This window comes from Emydura macquarii, unplaced genomic scaffold, assembly GCF_026122565.2.
Source record: "Emydura macquarii macquarii isolate MOO-44397 ecotype Brisbane River unplaced genomic scaffold, CSIRO-AGI_Emac_v2 contig_446, whole genome shotgun sequence".
NCBI lineage: Eukaryota > Metazoa > Chordata > Testudines > Chelidae > Emydura > Emydura macquarii.
The window spans coordinates 143,349-161,047 of NW_027130583.1; the positions used below are offsets into that span (position 1 = coordinate 143,349).

The window sequence follows — 17,699 nt, forward strand, 5'->3', positions numbered from 1 at the left end:
GGTCAAAAGAAACCTGATGAGGTTCAACAAGGACAAGTGCAGAGTCCTGCACTTAGGACAGAAGAATCCCCTGCACAGCTACAGACTGGGGACCAACGGGCTGGGCAGCAGCTCTGCAGAAAAGGACCTGGGGGTTACAGTGGATAAGAAGCTGGATATGAGTCAGCAGTGTGCCCTGGTTGTCAAGAAGGCTAATAGCATATTGGGCTGCATTAGTAGGAGCATTGCCAGCAGGTCACGGGATTCCCCCCACTACAGAAAGGACGTGGACAAATGGGAGAGAGTCCAGCGGAGGGCAACAAAAATGATTAAGGGGCTGGAGCACAAGACTTAGGAGGAGAGGCTGAGGGAACTAGGCTTGTTTAGTCTGCAGAAGAGAAGAGTGAGGGGGGATTTGATAGCAGCCTTTAACTACCTGAAAGGGGGTTCCAGGGAGGATGGAGCTAGGCTGTTCTCGGTGGTGGGCAGTGACAGAGCCAGGGGCGCCGTGGGGCAGGTCTGGGTCGGATACTGGGGGTGGGGGTGAGGCGCTGCGATGGGTGCCCGGGCAGGGCTGCGATCTCCGTCCCCAGTGGGTGTAAGGCCTGACCTGGCGCAGCCCGGCTGGGTGGCTCGGCCGGGCGGCGGGGGGGGGGGGCGGAGGGTCCCGCGTGAAGCGATGGCCCGAGTCCCTGCCGGCCCGGCCCGCTCGCGGTCAGTGGTCGGGGCGGGCTCGCCGCGGGCCGGAAACCGTTGATCCCTTGATGGGCGGGGCCAGGGGCGGGGCCTGGCGGCATCTCCGCCCCGCTGCCAAGCAGGGGCTGGGGGAGGGGCGGCGGCACCGCTTCTCCCGGCCCCGCCCCTCGCCCGGCGGAGGAGCCTGCGGGCCTTGAGGGGGGCAGTCCCGCAGGGCCTAGGCCCCGCCCCTCGCGCGGGGAGCCGTTGGCGGTGACGTCGCGCCGGGCGCTGAGGCGAGGCGGGACCAGGGGCGGGGCCAACGGACGGAGCGGGGCGGGGCCAACGGACGGGGCCGAGCCGAGGCGAGCTGAGGCGAGCGGACACGTCGCCGCCGCCGCCATGCGCCTGTCGCTGCTGCTGCCGCTGCTGCGGCCCGCGGCGCCCGTGGCCGTCGGGGTGTCGCTCGGCCTGACGCTCAGCCTGCTCCGCGCCGGCTGGGGGGAGCCGCCCTGCGGGCCCCGCGCGCCGCCTCGCGCCGCCGCGCCGCGCCCCGCGCGCCCGCCCGCGCCCGCCGCCAGCTGGGAGCCCCGCGTGCTGCCCGCCCGCCCCGCCGCCGCCGCGCCCGCCCGCGCCGCCAAGAAGGCCGTCAGGTGGGGGAGGGGCGGTTGGAGGTCCGGGGGTACAGCTGGGGGGTGCAGCTGTGGGGTTTGGTGGCCGGGAGGGGGGCGGGGCTGTGGATATGGGCTGGGGGCAGTTGGGGATACAGCTGGGGGTGCAGCTGTGGGGTTTGGTGGCGGGGGGGGGGGCGGGGCTGGGGATATGGGTTGGGGGTCCAGGGGATACAGCTGGGGGTGCAGCTGTGGGGTTTGCAGTAGGGGGCCGGGCGGGGTGCAGGGATATGGGCTGGGGGCAGTTGGGGGTGGGGGATACAGCTGGGGCTGCAGCTGTGGGTTTTGGTGGCAGGGAGGGGGGCGGGGCTGGGTTTATGACGTCACAAGTGGGGGGCTGGGGGCCAGCTGTGCACACCCTCCGATCCGTGTCCGGGACCAAGCCCTGCCCCCCCCCCCCCCCCCCCCCCCGGTGTCCCTGCGGCTCCCAGGCACCCACTGGGCTGCAGCGTCTCGTCCCCCCCAGGGCTGGCACTGGCACCTTCCCCGTGTCTGAGCCGGGTCCTGGGGTGCTGGCCCCCCTCACTTACCGTCCGGGGCACCCTGTACGTCCGGCGATCCTGCTGGGACGCGCCATGCCAGGCTAGCTGTCACGGGCTAGTCGGTCCCAGCTCCGCAGCGGGCAGAGCCTGCCCCATGGGGGGGCAGTGGGCCCAGTGGGGATGCTGAGGTGCCGGATACTCGGCTCCCGGCTGTGGTGGGGGGGGAGCAGAGCAGAGCGGGTGTGCCCAGCACCCGGGGCTGCCATCCGTGCAGGTAACACCCACTGCAGTGAGACCCTGCTGGCAAGGAAGGGGGGAGCGAGTAGGGTCTGCCCACTGGAAGTGCTGGCAGCAGCCTGGCCCTGACCCTGCAGTTCCCCAGCCCATCTCAGACCTGTTCCACAGCCAGATACCCCCAGCCTTCACAGCAGGTCCGGCGGCCGTCATAGGCCAGGATTGGGTGGTGGAGAACAACTGTGTGTCTGAGTGCCCTGAGATGGGGGCTGGGCAGGGGGAGGCTCAGAACTGCTGCACCGGCAGGTCTGGTACAGAACCGTGGTACAGCTGCCTCTGGAGCTGGGAGGAGAAGTGCCCAGGCTGGGGCATGGAGCTGAGCTCTCGGGCAGTGGCAGCTGGGATGTTCGTGTGGGTGGGTGCAGCTTGCAGGCTGGCTTGGAGCAGTCAGTGGGGCACTGTGGGCAGGTGTGGGGCTCCAGGTGGTGAGTGCTGCTGGCTGGCCAGACTGGGCTGCCTCCATCTGCTCCGTGTCACCGGCTGGTTCATCTCCCTTCTTGGCCCCTCCAGGAGCGCGCAGGTCTCCGCTCCAGCCGTGCAGGAAGTCTTTCTGCCGTAATGGTTTCCTTTGGGAGCAGCCGGGCTGTGCACAGCCTGTGCATGCTGCTGGAGTGGCCAAGCTGGGGGTGCCCCGGTCTCCAGTGCTGCTGCTCTGCTTTCTCAGGCTGCTGTTGCCTCACTAAATCCTTCCGTTGCTGGAGTGCCAGCCCCTCCCCTGGCGCCTGCCCCATTGTTGACTTGTTCTCGCAGTTAGCAAGTTTTTTCTCTCATCTGATGTTGACTTGGCCTGCTGGTTTGAGGTCCTTCCCCCTAGGTCTGCCATAGCCCAAGCCCAGCGGTGTTGGTCCAGGGCAGTGTGTGGATGGGAGGCCTTGGAGGACATCCAGGTGCCAGAGAGCAGGGTGAGTGACTGCTGAGGACACTCTCCCCTCTGAGTGAGGGCTAACCCCAGAACGGCTTTGCAGGGCACTGGAGCTGCTGGAGATGTGGTTGTTCAGGGAAGATGCAGAACGTGGGTCCAGGCCACTCCCGGCTCCACTGTCCTGGCCAGGCCTTAGCTCCCTAGGCCTCACCCTGTCTGTTAAGTTGAAATGAGATTCTTCCTGCCCAAACCTGTTCTGTGTCTCTCCCCAGGGATGGTGAACGAGGCAATTCCTGTGTGCTGGATCCTTTCCCCGGTTAGCTGATGGCTTGTACAGGGCTCTGAGAGCCTAGCCTGGAAAATGGAATAGAGATGCAGAGGATTATTGCAGAATCCACACCCCTTCAGAAATGGTGTATCCAAATCTGTTGTGCTGTGTTGGCATTGTGCATTGGTAAACGGTTGCCATGCTTACCCCAGAAGTAGCTGCATGTCAGCGTTGGCACGAGCGAGTCCTGCGTCTGAAGGATGCTGGGGGAATAGGTATTGTTGGACTAGAGGCTTCTCACACGAAGGCAGAGGGCAAGGCTGCGCAGTTAGCGGTGTCTTGGTCTGGGGTAGTTCCAGCTAGTTTGCAATGAGCGACCGAGGAAGGAGCGACGAGCGAGGAGAGCCCAAGGCAGAGTCACTAGCATTAAACTAGGAGTGTATAGCAATGAGTTACCCCTCACACAGTGCCCATCTGAGGGCGGCTGGCCTTACTGCGGGAAGGCAGCAGAGAGCCCGGCTGTGCAGCAGTGTGGACTGCTTTCACCCGCTGGGCTGGGCTGTGCTGTGCTGTGCTGTGCCGTGCTGCTCCTTCCCCTCGCAGCCTGACAGGCCCTGGCTCTAGCCCTGCCTGACAGCGTAAGCCTGCTCCACGCTAGAGGTAGGTCGATGCAAGGCAGCTTCTGTCAAGTTAATTGTGGTCGTGCCTACACTTACATTTCACTCCTGCTGACGTGACTGCTCCACTCAGCTGACTTAACGACTGCACTTCCCTGTGCGGGGTAAAGTCACACTCGATGGAGGTAGGTCAACGCCATGTCAGTGTAGACACTCCGGTGCTTATGTCAATTGTTACTGGCTGTCAGGCTTTGTCCCACGCTGGCAGTACAAGCGCTCCTGGTGGGGGGACACACTGCTGACAGGGAGCAAAGCGTAGACACGCATGAGCCATGGAATTATGGCGGCGGCTGTACGCTGACCTAAGCTAGGTCGACGTAGACACGGCCCCAGGCTTTTCTAGTGGCAGCTGTCGGGATGTTTGGTGAAGCTGTCAGCTGCTCCTGTCCTATCTGCTCTCCGCCCCCTTCCGTGCATTGTGGGATCTGCGGGGACACGTAGCCTAAACACTCACTGCTGCTCCTGTGCCACTGCCTCCTCCTCAGCTGCAGAGCACCCCTCCACTCTGTGCCTTCACTCTCCCCATCTCGCTGCTCCCAGCTGCATGGCACTCTGGGAAAGTAGCCGGCTGCTTGCTGGTGCAACAGGGGAAAGGTCCAGTGTGGGGGAGCCTGGCGCTGCTGCCCTCAGCTCCAAGGGAGGCATGAATGCACAGGAGCCTCTGGCCTCATCAGTTCCCGTCGCCCGCAAAGGGTGTGTACAGAACTGCCTCTGCTGGTCCCCCAGCATGTACCTTTGTGTTTGCTCCCAGCTATTCTTCGGTCTCCCCTGGCGGGTGCCTGCTACCCCAGCCAAGCCCTCTCCTTTGGCCCTACTTGGGCCAAGCTGTGCTTTGGGGTGTTCTCCTCAGGGCCCTGAGTCGCTGGTCTCCCTCCCTCTCCTGCTGTCTGCAGAGCCCGCCTTGAGCTGAATGCAGTTTTCCTCGCCCTCCTCCTCCAGAAAGTGTTCCAGCCTCAGGCTGGGCATGGCCTGGGTGTGAGCTGGTCCCTTGGCTTGGCACCTGGCAGGGTTGGGCCCCAGCAGGGTGCCACACAGGGAAGGAGCCGGTGGGAGGGCAGGAAGTGGAGAGGCTGAATGAGGCCAGTGTGCTTGAGGCAGCAGCAGGGCTCCGCGCTGCACTGCATTGATTAAGACCCGAGAGTGACTACGAGCAGCTCTGGCTGGGGCTGTGGTGAGTGGGGCTGGAGCCCCTAGCTGCTGGCACGGAGACCAGTTCATACACCCCTTCTTCACAGGCTCCGGGCGCCTCTCGTGCTGGTGCTGTCTTTCGTGGCATCCCGCATTAGCTGCATCTGGGCTGGGCCTCGGCCCCTCTCTGGGTTGGGTGGGCTGGGCTCAGGAGCCTAAATCCTCCCGCTCTGAGAACAGCAGAGACCCTGTGGTCGAGCGGGTGCATGGGGAGAGCAGAGCTCAGTCTGTGTGTCTGTCCCATCGTTGTCCATGTCCTCCCCCCCTCCCCCCACCACCAGGGGCTGTCCATGTGTGACTCCCTCGCCAGGAGTGGGTCTCTGGGCTCTCCCTCAGTGCTGGGGCTACATGGGGTGCCGGAGTCTGTCCCTGGTCAGCTGTAGGACTGTCACTGCTGTGTGAGGCCTGGGTCTCCTGGGAAGGGGGAGCTGTAGCAACACTGTGTGGGGTGGGAAATGCATGGGGCAGGGGCCGCAGAATGGAGGCTCGTGGAACTTGCTGTGTGTGGCTGTTCCTGGGGCACAGATCCGTTCGATGGGTAAACACCTGCCCTGGAGCTGGGATTCCTGTCTGCAACGTGGGGCTAGTGATGAGGAGGTGCCATTGCTGCTGGGATGAGGGCAGAGGCCCTCACCCTCCCTGCACCTCATCAGGGGTCTGCCAACATTTTCCCACCAAGCAGACCATGTCCTACTCCTAGCTGTCTCTTGTGTGCTGCAGCAAATTCAGGCCCCTTGTCCTCACCTCCTTAGGGACTCTGCCTCATCATTGCATCCTCCGCTCTGCCAGCCTGGTGCGCTGGGTTTCGCAGAAACCTGCCCTGCCTGGCATCCTCCCATCAGCGCCTGCCGGCCATGCTATGCTGCAGCTGCCCTGTGAGGGCCCTGCCCGTTGGTGTGAGCTATGGGGCAGCCAGCAGAGCAGGGAACCTAGGGACCCTCATGACACTGCTGCCCTCCCTCCACTATATACCCAGCTGTCTGGTTCGGCAGGGCCAGCCCTGATGCACTATGCAGGTGCTCTCTGCAGCCACCAGTAAGGGCCGGCCCCCCAGCGAGTGGGGGTGGGGGACATGGAGCTTTGCCACCCATGGCCCTGTTGGAGTGGGGCTGGCTGGCGTGCAGGGCCCATGGAATCGGGCACGTAGGCCTGTCCCTTAGCAATGCCCTGGGACTGGTGGGGGCTGTCCCGGAGCTTGCCCCAGGCCTTACCTCTGCCCTGGTGCCATGGCCTGGTGCTCCACTCCCTCCGCTGACCGCGGGAGCCCTGGTACCGTGGCTCAGAGGGCAGCTACACTGCGTGCACACGACCTAACCAGAGACCCTCCTGGGCTGCCCCATCTTGCCCACAGGAAAGCTCTGCACACACCCGGGGTTGGGGGTGCCATCCCAGGACACGCAGCTGCTTCGCTCCTCTCACAAGCAGGGTTTGTTCAGGGTGCTGGGTGCCCTCTCGGCGGGGCAGCATGTCCTGCCCCCTGCAGTCCAGTGGGCTCCGCAGGGTGGCTCCCTGGCACAGAGGTGGAGCTGGCATGGGTCACAGAGTAGTCGTAGGGCAGGCTTGTGGTGGCAGCGGGAAGCCTGGGTTACCAGTGGCTGGGTTGGGGCTGCCGGGGCCCCTGGTGTCTGTCGCCCTGCGTGTAGGAGCAGTGTGCCTTAACCTCTGGTCAGGGCAGTTCAGGTTCCCAGTCCACACACACCCTTCCCCCCACGCACGGCACATGCCCAGGGCCACCGCTGCAGAGCTGGGAGGACACGTCCCTGGCCCCACACTGCCTAATCCTGCTCCGGGCCAGGGGATTAGGAATTAGCTTCTTTAGAGCCCTGCGTGGCTGCTGGAGCTGCACATGGCTGGGATGTCCTCTGCGCTCTCCTGCTGGGTGGCGGGAGAGGAGGGGGTCTGGGGCTGTGGCTGTTGCTATTCTGGTCTGTATAGGTTTTATACTGTGCTTGTCCCCGTGGCAGCTGGGCCCCTTCCAGCCAGGCATTCAGCCGAGTGACTCCACATCTGCCACGTGTTCGTTCTCTGTCCGCTCCCCAGGGGAGGGAGCACGTGCTGTGGAGTCTGGATTTGGGTCTGTTTTAATGATATCGCTGTGCCCGTTGCTCTGTGTGTGTTGGAGGAGGCGGGTCGAGGAAACATGCCTGCCGCTTGGAGGTTGTGAGAGCCCTTCGACCACAAGGGTTCCCCCTAACCTGGGATGTCCCCCTCACTGTCCTCGACCCCAGCTCTTCACCCGCGCATTCCTCTTGGTGCCATGGCATTCTCTGCGGGGAGGGAATCTCCAAGCTGGAGCTGAGACCTGGCGATGGCCCACGTGGGGTGTCTGTGCTGGGAGCAGTGTCTCTGTGCCAGGCTTGTGGGAGGGGTGGTATCGTTGCCCGCACCTGTGCCAGAGCGGGATCCTGGGGGTCTCGGACTCCTGGGGGTCTGCAGGGCTTGCTGGGGGATTAGCCAGTCTCAAGGGGAGGCAGTGTGGCCCAATGGGCAGATCACCGGACTGGGACACAGGAGCTCTGGCTTCTCTTCCTGGCTCTGCTGCTGATCTGGGAGCCCGTGGGCCAGTCACTGCCCCTTCTTCTGTTGGGGTTAGTGGCCCTGCCACCCTTTGTGAACCGCTGTGAGAGCTACGCGGAAACGGGCTAGGCAGGGCAGGGTTACCCAGGGCGGCGCGCTCTGCAAACGGGAGAAGGTGGCGAAGGGCATCTGAGGTCAGGGCGGCGTTGGGGACTGTGGGAGGGGTGCTGTGCTGAGGTGGGACTGGTGCCATGGGGGGCAGGGGGCTTGCGGCTCCTGCTGGGGACTTGCGGTATATGTCACCCCACCCAGCCCCTCCTTCTTGCTCTACAGCCCATGCCCTGCATATGTCCTGCCCCTTGCCCTGGAAGGGCCCCTGGCTGGTCATCACCTGCCCCTCTGTCCCCCGTCCCTGGATCTCTGAGAGCTTCCTCTTAGCAGGGCCCTGCCTGAATCCAGCCCCTCTCACTGGCCCAGCAGCAGCTCATCCCCAGTGTGGGGAGAAGCCCAGAAACCCAGCACTGGGGCGGTCTCCCTGTGCCTGGTGCCCTGGCCCGCGTGGTCAGCCCTTCGAGGCCCAGGGGCAGGTCTGAGCCTGGCTGGCTGGTGGTGGGTTCCCTGCGACCAGGAAACGGCCCCCACCCTGGCTGTGCCTGGCTCCCTCACGTGTGCGCTCTGCTCTTCCAGGACGCGGTACATCAGTACGGAGCTGGGCATCCGGCAGCGCCTCTTCGTGGGCGTGCTCACCTCCAAGAGCACGCTGAACACGCTGGCCGTGGCAGTGAACCGCACACTGGGGCACCGGCTGGAGCGGCTGGTGTACTTCACGGGCACGCGGGGCCGCAAGGTGCCGCACGGCATGACGGTGGTGACGCATGGCGACGAGCGGCCCATCTGGAACATGTACCAGACCATCAAGTACCTGCTGGACCACTACGTGGGCGACTTTGACTGGTTCTACCTGGTGCAGGACGACACCTACACGGAGGCCCATCGCATCAGCCGCCTGGTCGCCCACCTCAGCATCGACGCCCTCCTCTACCTGGGCCGGCCTGAGGAGTTCATCGGGGGCGACACCGAGGGGCGCTACTGCTACGGCGGCTTCGGCTACCTGCTCTCACGCAGCCTGCTGCTGCGCCTGCAGCCCCACCTGGAGAACTGCCGCAATGACATCCTGAGCGCCCGGCCCGACGAGTGGCTGGGCCGCTGCGTCATCGACTACACGGCCACCAACTGCGTGGAGGAGCATGAGGTGAGAGCGCCCCGTGTCCCCCCTCATCCCGCTGACTCTGCTGCTGCCCTGTCTGCCCCCCACCGGCCCTCCGTCTCATCATCCCGCTGCCCCTCACCAATCCCCCATGCTCCCTCCGCCCCACACCGATCCCCACTGCCCCATCAGCCCTCCCCCACACTGACTCTGCCGCCCCATCAGCCCTCGCCCCGCACCGATCCCTGCTGCCCCATGTTCCCTCCCCCCACTGACTCTGCCCCCATGCTCCCCCCTTCCCACACTGCTCCCCCGCCCCGTGCTCCCTTCACCCCCCACTGACCACTCGGCCCCATCAATCCTCACCCCCACCCCATCATCTGCAAGAAGGAACAGGCGATGAGAGCAATCCCCCAACTGCCACCCACCCCTCCACCCCATCAGCCTCCCACTGATCCCCTGTGGGGAGACACTTGAGGTGAGACTGACCCCGCTGCTACTCGTGCCCTCCACCTGCACTGACCTGAACTCCACCCCATTAACTGTATGGAGGAGTGCAGTCCCCGCCCTCTCCTCCAGCTCAGAGCCTGCGGTACCGGTACCAGTGCGCAGAGCAGAGATTGGGGTGTGAACTGGGGCGGGTGTTACCCCATCTCTTCTCCGGTTCAGGGCCTGCGGTACCAGTACTTTGAGCTGGGGAAGAACACAGATCCGGAGCGGGAGAGCGACCCCCGTTTCCAGAGCGCATTCACTGCCCATCCCGTGCTGGACCCCATCCAGATGTACAGGCTGCACAAGCACTTTGCCCAGGTGGAACTGGAGAGGACCTACCAGGAGATCCAGCAGCTCCAGGTGAGGCCTGGCAGAGGGGATGGGCCCAGGGCTCTGAGTCAGATGGGCAGGGAGCAGGCAGGCCACAGCTGACACCACCTTGGCCCAAGGAGACTTCCTAGTTCTTCTCAATCTGCTTCACCGGCCTTTGTGAGACAGCCAGAGTACAGAATCCCCCCAGCCTGTGGCCAGGCATCTTCCTTCACCCTGTGTGCTGGTGACCGAGCCGACAGAGATGGTTCTGCCAGGAGAATGGGCCTTCCGGGGTGGGGGAGCATACTTTCTGCCTGCAGTTACTCTGGTAGATCTGGGCTGGCCTGACCTCTGAGCCCAGCCTTGCACTATTACCCAGCTCAAGTGCACCCCTGCTGGCTGCCTTCCTCCTCCGGGTCAGAAAGCACCTCTGGGATGGAGGTTACGCTCTGATCTCCTGCATAACGCAGGCCGAGAGCTTTCCCAAAATGGTCCCTGGCTGAGCTAGAGCAGAGCTTCTGAAAACATTGAATCTTGATTTTAAAAGCTTCCAGTGATGGAGAATTTTCCATGACCCTTAGTAACCTGTCCCAATGGCTAATTCCTGTCACTCAAAAACTTGCACCTTATTTCTAGTCTGAATTTGTCTAGCTTCAACTTCTGACTTTTCTCTGCTAGATTGAAGAACTTTCTACTATCACAGTTCCAGAGGGTCGCCGTGTTAGTCTGTATACAGCAAAAACAACCAGAGTCCTGCTGCACCTTAAAGACAAACACATTTCTGCGGGCATAAGCTTTCCTGGGCTGCATCTGATGAAGTGGGCTTAAGGTGCTACAGGACTCTCGTTTTATCCAATTTCTGTTCCTCTTGTAGATTCTTGTAGACTTGATCAAGTCACCCCTTAACTTCCTCTTTGTTAAGCTAAGTAGACGGAGCTGCTTGAGTCTCACGATAAGGCACGCCTTCCACTCTGTTCATCAGTCTTGGGGCTTTCTCTGAACCCTCTCCAATTTACCAGCATGCTTTTTGAATTGTGGACACCAGACCTGGGCACAGGGTACCAGCAGCCCCTGCATTAATGCTTGATATAGTGGTGATACGAGATCCCTTCTCCTACTTGATGTTCTGAGGATGGCATTAGCCCTTTCAGCAATAGCCTCTCACTGGAGCTCATGTTCGGCTGGTTATCCACCATGTCCCCTTGCTGCCCAGGATAGAACCCCCCTTCTGGAAGTATGGCTTGCGTTTGCTGTTCTTAGACGTATGTCTTTGCATTTGGCCAAATTAAAAACACATTGTTTGCTTGTGCTCAGCTTACCAAGCAGTTCAGGTCGTTCTGTATTGATGACTTGGCCCTCTTTGTTATTTATTGTTCCAGCAATCTGTCATCTGTACATTTTACCAGTCATTTTGTTTTTTCAAAGCCATCAATAAAGATACTAAATAGCATAGGGCCATGAACTGTTCCCTGCAGACCCTATTAGAAACGCCCCAGCTCGATGATGGCTTCCCATGTACAATTACATTTTGAGACCTATTAGCCAGTCTTTAATCCATTTAATGTGTGGTCATGTTGATTTTTTTGTGTCTTTCTAGTTTATTAATTGAGTTGTCATGCAGTACCAAATGAAATGTCTTACAGAACTGTGTAGATGTGATGTAATTACTTACCTTCATCAACCAAACTTGTAATCTCATCAGAAAAGATCAAGTTAGTTTGACAAGCTCTGTTTTCCATAAACCCATGTTGATTGGCATTAATTATATCCTTTTCCTTTCATTCTTTATTAAGAGAGTCCCATATCAGCTGCTCTATTATTTTGTCCGGGGTTGATCCTGTTTACACTTTTTAAATATTGACACAACATCAGCTTTCTGCTGGTTGCCTGAAAATTCCCCAGGGTTCCAAGACTTACAGAAAATCAACAGAATGGTCTGGTGGCCTCTATCAACTCTTTTAAAACTCTAGAAGGCAAGTTATCCAGACATGCTGATTTAAAAAAGTCTAATTTTAATAGCTGCTCTTTAACACCCTCTGGAGTTACTGGTGGACTGGAAAGTGTGTGATCATCATGTGACGTTACTACATCATGTGGCTTTTTCCCAACCACAGAACAGGAATATTTATTAAACACTTCTGCCTTTTCTGCATTATTATTGACAGTTCTACCATTTCATCTGACAATGGGCCAGCACCACGGATAGGATTCCTTTTGCTCTTGATATGCTTTAAAACCCCTCCTTTTTATTGTCTTTAAGGCTGCTGGGCTCATGCCACCCACTCTGAGCTGCTGGGGATGGCAGCACAGGTAGCTCCAGTAACAGGAATCCTGACTGGGCATCTGTCCTTACCGCAGCCGGAGTTCTTGGCTGTGGCCTTGGGCAATGATGCCCTGGGCCCTGACCTCCCCGGTGGTCAGGGGAGGCCATGGGCATGTTACTGTTGTTAGTGTTTGACATGTAACAAACCCTGGAGCCCAGGGGAGGTTCCTGGGGACTGGAGAAAAGCCCAGGTCGCACCAGCGTTTAGAATCAAACGTGCGATCATGTGCGGATGAGTCACAGGTTTGGATGACAAAGATAAATGTGATCCCATGATACACTGAGACGCTGTAAGGCATGTTTTAGTCCCGCATGACGTTCTGATTAAACACAAATTTCAGTATTCCACAAAACCAGTGTAGCCTGTATAAATGGATTAAAAGGTGGTTAACTGATCTCCAAAAGTAATTATAAATGGTAAATTGTCATCCACGGGTGCGGATCTTTTTATCGCGGTGCTGCAGGGATCTGTTCTTGGCCAGTGCTATTCAACATGTTTGATCAGTGATTTAGAAAAAAAAAATAAAATCATTGCTGGTAAAATCTGCAGGTGACACACATTGTGTAAATTGTAAATAATAGACTGGTCCGGATCACTTGATAAGGTCGACTGACACAGCCAAACGGAAGGTCAGAGGCCTAAGAAAAAAGGTCGGTCACACTTATGAGCTGGAGGACTGTGTCCTGGAAAGCAGTGCCCGTGAAAAGGGTTTGTGGTCCCAGAGCAATGGTGCAGCGAAGCAGGCGAATGCGATCCTGGGAGGTGTAAATGGGGGAATGTCTAGTGGAAGCATGGAGGGGGGTTTTCCTATGCGGATGACGTTAGACAGACCAGTCCTGGATACCGTGTCCAGTTCTGGAGTCAACACTTCAGACAGAGTGTTGGAGAAATAGGGGCTCAGAAAAGAGTTACAGAAATGGTTTGGTCTGGAACAGCTGCCCGGCAGAGAGACCAAGGAAGCCGAGTCTGTTCCGTTTACCCAGGGGAAGGCTATGAAGTGACTGGGGCATGTGGACTCTACGAGTACCGACACGGGTAGGTTTCTCCTAGCGGAGGTCTCTGGTCTAGCGGACACGGCAGAGTGAGATCCAGGAACTGGGGCTGCAGTGAGACAAATGAGGCGCAGATGTTTAGCGGGGAGGGGAATTAACCACTGGAACAGGTCCCCCAAGGACCTGGGAGGCTTTCTGTGAAGACTGAGTTGTAAAAGCTCTGCTCCAGCTCGGCAGGAGTGGGGGGAGTCTCTGGTCTGTGCGAGGCAGGAGGTCTCAGTGGCAGAGTGGGACGGCCCCTTCTGGCCGCAGTGTGTGAGCTAGTAAATGTTACGTGATGGCAGCTCCTCCGGGCCCTCTCTGTCCCTTCCTGCCAGGTGGGCATGGTCAGAGCTAGTCCCTGCCCGGAGGGGCTGAGTCTGAAGACCCAGCCAAGGGGTGGAGGTTGGAGTGAGGGAGCTGGGGGGAGCTGTAAGTGCATGTAGGGTTTGTGTAAGTGGGGAGCCGGCTGAGGAATAGTCCCAGCTCCGCACAGTACGGGTTGGTGCTGCCAGCTAGTGGGGGATGGTGGCATCTCCTCCCCGTCCCATCACGTCAAACTGCATCCCGTCCCCTGGACCGGGTGGGGGCACTGCACCAGCTTTGGCTGAGAAGAGAGACCCGCTGTCGAGCCATGCAGAGCTCCCCATGAACCTCTCGGGTGTGACAGGAAACCGGGGGCGAATGTGTGACTGGGAGGAGCCTCGCCTAGGCCAAGCTGGGGAGGGTTGGTGTGGGGGGCGGCGGGTGTGTTGTTCCTCCTGTGACTCCCCTCCCTCCTCGTGCAGCTGGAGATCCAGAACACCAGCAGCCTGTCTGCGGACGGAGACCACAGCGCCGCGTGGCCCATCGGCATCACGCCCCCGTTCCAGCCCAAGACACGCTTCGAGGTGCTGCGCTGGGACTACTTCACGGAGGAGCAGCTGTATTCCTGCGTGGACGGCTCCCCCAAGTGCGAGCTGCGTGGCGCCGACGTGGCTGACGTGGCCGACGTGGTGGCCACGGCCATGGAGGAGCTGAACCGCAAGTACCAGCCGGTGCTGCACATCCGCAAGCAGCAGCTGGTGAACGGGTACCGGCGCTTTGACCCCACGCGGGGCATGGAATACACGCTGGACCTGCAGGTGGAGGTGGTGACGCAGAAGGGGCACAGCCGCTCGGTCGTCAAGCGCGTGCACCTGGTGCGGCCCCTCAGTGAGGTGGAGATCATCCCCATGCCCTACGTGACCGAGGCCAGCCACATCAACGTCATCCTGCCGCTGACGGCGCACGAGCGGGACCACGCTGGCCACTTCCTGGAGGTGTACGCGGCGGCTGCCTTGGAGAGCAGCGAGAATGCCGTGCTCACCTTCCTCTTCATTTACGACCCCTTCGAGGCCCAGCAGGTGTCCCAGAACGACATCTTCGCCCCGGTCAAGGCCAGGATCGCTGAGTATGAGCGCAGGTTTGCCGAGGTGAAGATCCCCTGGATCAGCGTCAAGACGGACGCACCCTCCCAGATCAAGGTCATGGACATCATCTCCAAGAAGCACCCCGTGGACACGCTTTTCTTCGTGGCTAGCGTGGACACAGAGGTCACCACCGACTTCCTGAACCGCTGCCGCATGAACACCATCAACAGCTGGCAGGTCTTCTTCCCCATCCACTTCCAGGGCTACAACCCGGCCATCGCCTACCACGGCCAGGCGCCGCCCGCCGCCCTGGACCTGATGCGGGACGCTGGGCGCTTCGACCGAGACGTCTTCCACGAGGCCTGCTTCTACAACGCCGACTACATGGCGGCGCGCACCCGCATGGCGGGCGACGTGCAGGAGAACGAAGACATCTTGGAGACGCTGGACATCTACGACATGTTCATCAAGTACTCCAGCCTGCACGTCTTCCGGGCCGTGGAGCCTGCCCTGCTGCAGCGCTACCGGCAGCACGTCTGCAACCCCCGCCTGAGCGAGGAGATCTACCACCGCTGCATGCAGAGCCACCTGGAGGGGCTGGGCTCCCGCTCCCAGCTGGCCATGGTGCTCTTCGAGCAGGAGCAGGGCAACAGCACCTGAGCTGCAGGAGGCTTCGGCCTGGCCCAGCCTCCCCACGGCCTGCCCCGCCTGCTCTGGTGCAGGGGGCTCTCTGCCGGCCCCAAGCCCCCTGCAGACATTGGCCCAGGTCCGGGGGTGGGCTGGGCTCAGACCATCAGCTCTAGACTGGTGCTGGCACCAGCTGGGCTGGGGCGCTGATAGGGGCCCAGTGATCACCTGGGGCTGGGCTGGGGAGACTCAGCGGTGAGTTGGGTAGAGGACAGGGCAGGGAGCCAGGCTGCCTGGGTTCTGATCCCAGCTCTGCTCCGGACCCTGCCTGGTCTCGGTGTCTCCCTTCCCATACTGAGCAGCCCCTGGGAGGTGCAGTTCCTTGGGGCTGGCACTTGCATCCGTCCTGGCTCTGGGCTGAGCAGGGCCCCAGGGGCAGGTCCAAGCTTTGCTCCAAACCCTCTAGTCCCACGACACGGCCCTGGAAGGCTAGGGGAGACCTGTGGAGGCGGCTGGAGACTGCAGTGAGGATGGAGCCTATCCCTGTCTCCTCCCTGCACCCAGCATGTGGGCCCATGTGCACGGGACACCTGGCCCTGCCTCAGTGTGCGGCTCTGCCAGGCTCTGCGTGCCGGTTAGTGCGAGGCACTGATGGGGTGCAGTGACTTTGGGGACAGGCCTGGCCATGCGGCTCCATCCCGCAGCCAGGTGCAAATCTCCGTTGGCTCCATGCTCTGGGCTGAGGCTCCCCTCCCCCTTCTGCGGCTGGCAGGGTGGGGGGCTCCTCCCCTGGAGCATGTGGCTTTGAAGAGTAATTTCCTGGCTCTGCACCCAGGTGCTGGCCATCTGGGGTTGGAGGCTCTGAGAGCCCCCCTTGGTGCTATGTGGGGTGCTCCTGCCCTGTCATGACTCAGCCCGTTACCCACAGAGTCTCGGGTGCTGCAGGGCAGGAAGGATTAGTGACTAGCGGGGCCTGACCCAGGGCTCTGCGTCCCTGAGAGCTCTGGGTGCAGCTCCTGACCTGTGTTACTGGGAGCAGAGCGTGGGCTCCGGGCAGCTGGGACCTGGTTAAACCTGCAGCTGTACAGAGCTGGGGAAGGCTGGAGACGGGGGTTTCCCTCTGGTATATGTGGAGCAGGAAGGGGTTTAATGTCAGCGAAATGCAGCTCTGACAATCTAGCGCTCCAGGCTTTGGGGGCTGGGGGGGAGAATCCTACAGGGCTTGGGCCCCAAGAGATGTGGGTGCAGGGGAGACCTGGGGTCCCTCTATTCATTGACTGTGCTGCTCCCCATGGGAACCATGACCCAGGCCGTTTTGGCCTCTGCAGTATTTTAATAGGACGTGAGGAGGCCGCTGCCCTTGGACGATGCTTCCCCCGGGAGGTTCGAGCCATCTCTGCTGCTGGCCCAGCCGGCCTGACGCAGCCGCCCCTGCTGGTGCTGTCGCCCTCAGAGCTCTCCAGGCTGCTGCTCGTGGTGCTGCATGGGGGGACGAGGGATCCTGACCCCCCTCGGCCACGGCCACATCTGTGTGGAGTTGGCCCCTTCTCTGAGCGGACATTAACTCCTGGCTTCTCCGTGGAGCTGTGTTCTCTGCACTGGGCAGGCCTGGTGGGGAGCCGTGCCCGGGGTGGGCAGTGCCTGGGGCTGCCAGAAAGAACGGGACAGATGGGCTGTGATGTGCATCTCCCAAGGAGAAAGTGACCGAGGAGCCGGGCTGTGCTCCAGGTTCATATTCAATGGCCGGGTTGGGTCATTGTGTTTACACTGCAATAAAATGGAGAGGTGGATGAGTCTGGCTCCAGTTCTTCACTGGGGTGGGTGGGCAGAGCAGCAGACAGCCAAGGAGGGGACGGAGTTAGGGCAGAGCTGGGCTCAGAGAGCAGAGCCAGGAGCTGGGCGTGGGAGGGTCCCAGGGCAGGGCTGTCCCTCCTTTACTGAGCCGCGGTGGCTGTGTCTGTGCAGTGAGGTTGGGCACTGGTGCGCCCGTGCGCTGCCCTGGCAGGAGAGCCTTGAGTCCCCATCTTCCCCCCACCCACCGCCTGAGGGGTGCGCGCCACCCTCCCCACTTTCTGCTGCTTGGGGTGCTGCCGGGCTCTGGCAGGGAGCAGCTGGTCAGTGGAGACACCGCGGAGGCCTCTGTGCCCAGGGACTGTCCAGCCTGTGACGCCCGGTGCTGCTGCAGAGGGTCGTCCCGGGGATCCAGCCCCTCGTCACTCGCCGCTCTCAAGCATCTTCGGCCCCGTGACGCCTCAGCCAGGTACGTGGGTTCCTCCACCTCATGGAGCCGTGTGGAGTGCGCTGGGCTCACCAAGCCATGGAAATGCACCCTGGGGTTGTGTTAGTTGCGGTTTGTGTGGTGTTACTCGTACTCACTGCAAATCCATCTGCCCTTCCCCTTATATGGTCCGTCCACTCCTCTTGCAAACCGAGTTACAATGATGGTTGTTCACCCCAGTGGTGTCAGAGGAGCACATGACCATTCAGGCTAGTCACGCGGTGAGGTGGGTACAGTCGGCTCTTGATTCCCGGAAACGGTTTGGTGGAGGCACCAGCCGTTAGCAGCTCAGACCCCAGGTCACGTCTGTACCAGAATGTGGAAGGTTAGGTTGAGTTGTCCCAAGAGCATTTGCAGAAATCTCAGGCCCCCTGATCCATCATAGTAATGCCAGGCTGGAAGGAGCCGTGAGAGGTTATCAAGT

The 17,699-nt window shown here is 60.8% G+C and overlaps 1 protein-coding gene across 1 annotated transcript; it reads left to right on the plus strand.

The window, feature by feature from the left end:
- Positions 1-964: 964 nt before the first annotated feature.
- Positions 965-17,124, plus strand: CHPF (chondroitin polymerizing factor). Its single transcript, XM_067537653.1, has 4 exons — positions 965-1,307; positions 8,301-8,865; positions 9,490-9,672; positions 13,768-17,124. Exons 1-4 carry the CDS (start codon positions 1,057-1,059, stop codon positions 15,028-15,030), a joined length of 2,262 nt encoding a protein of 753 aa, XP_067393754.1. The 5' UTR covers positions 965-1,056; the 3' UTR covers positions 15,031-17,124.
- The last annotated feature ends 575 nt before the right edge of the window (positions 17,125-17,699 follow it).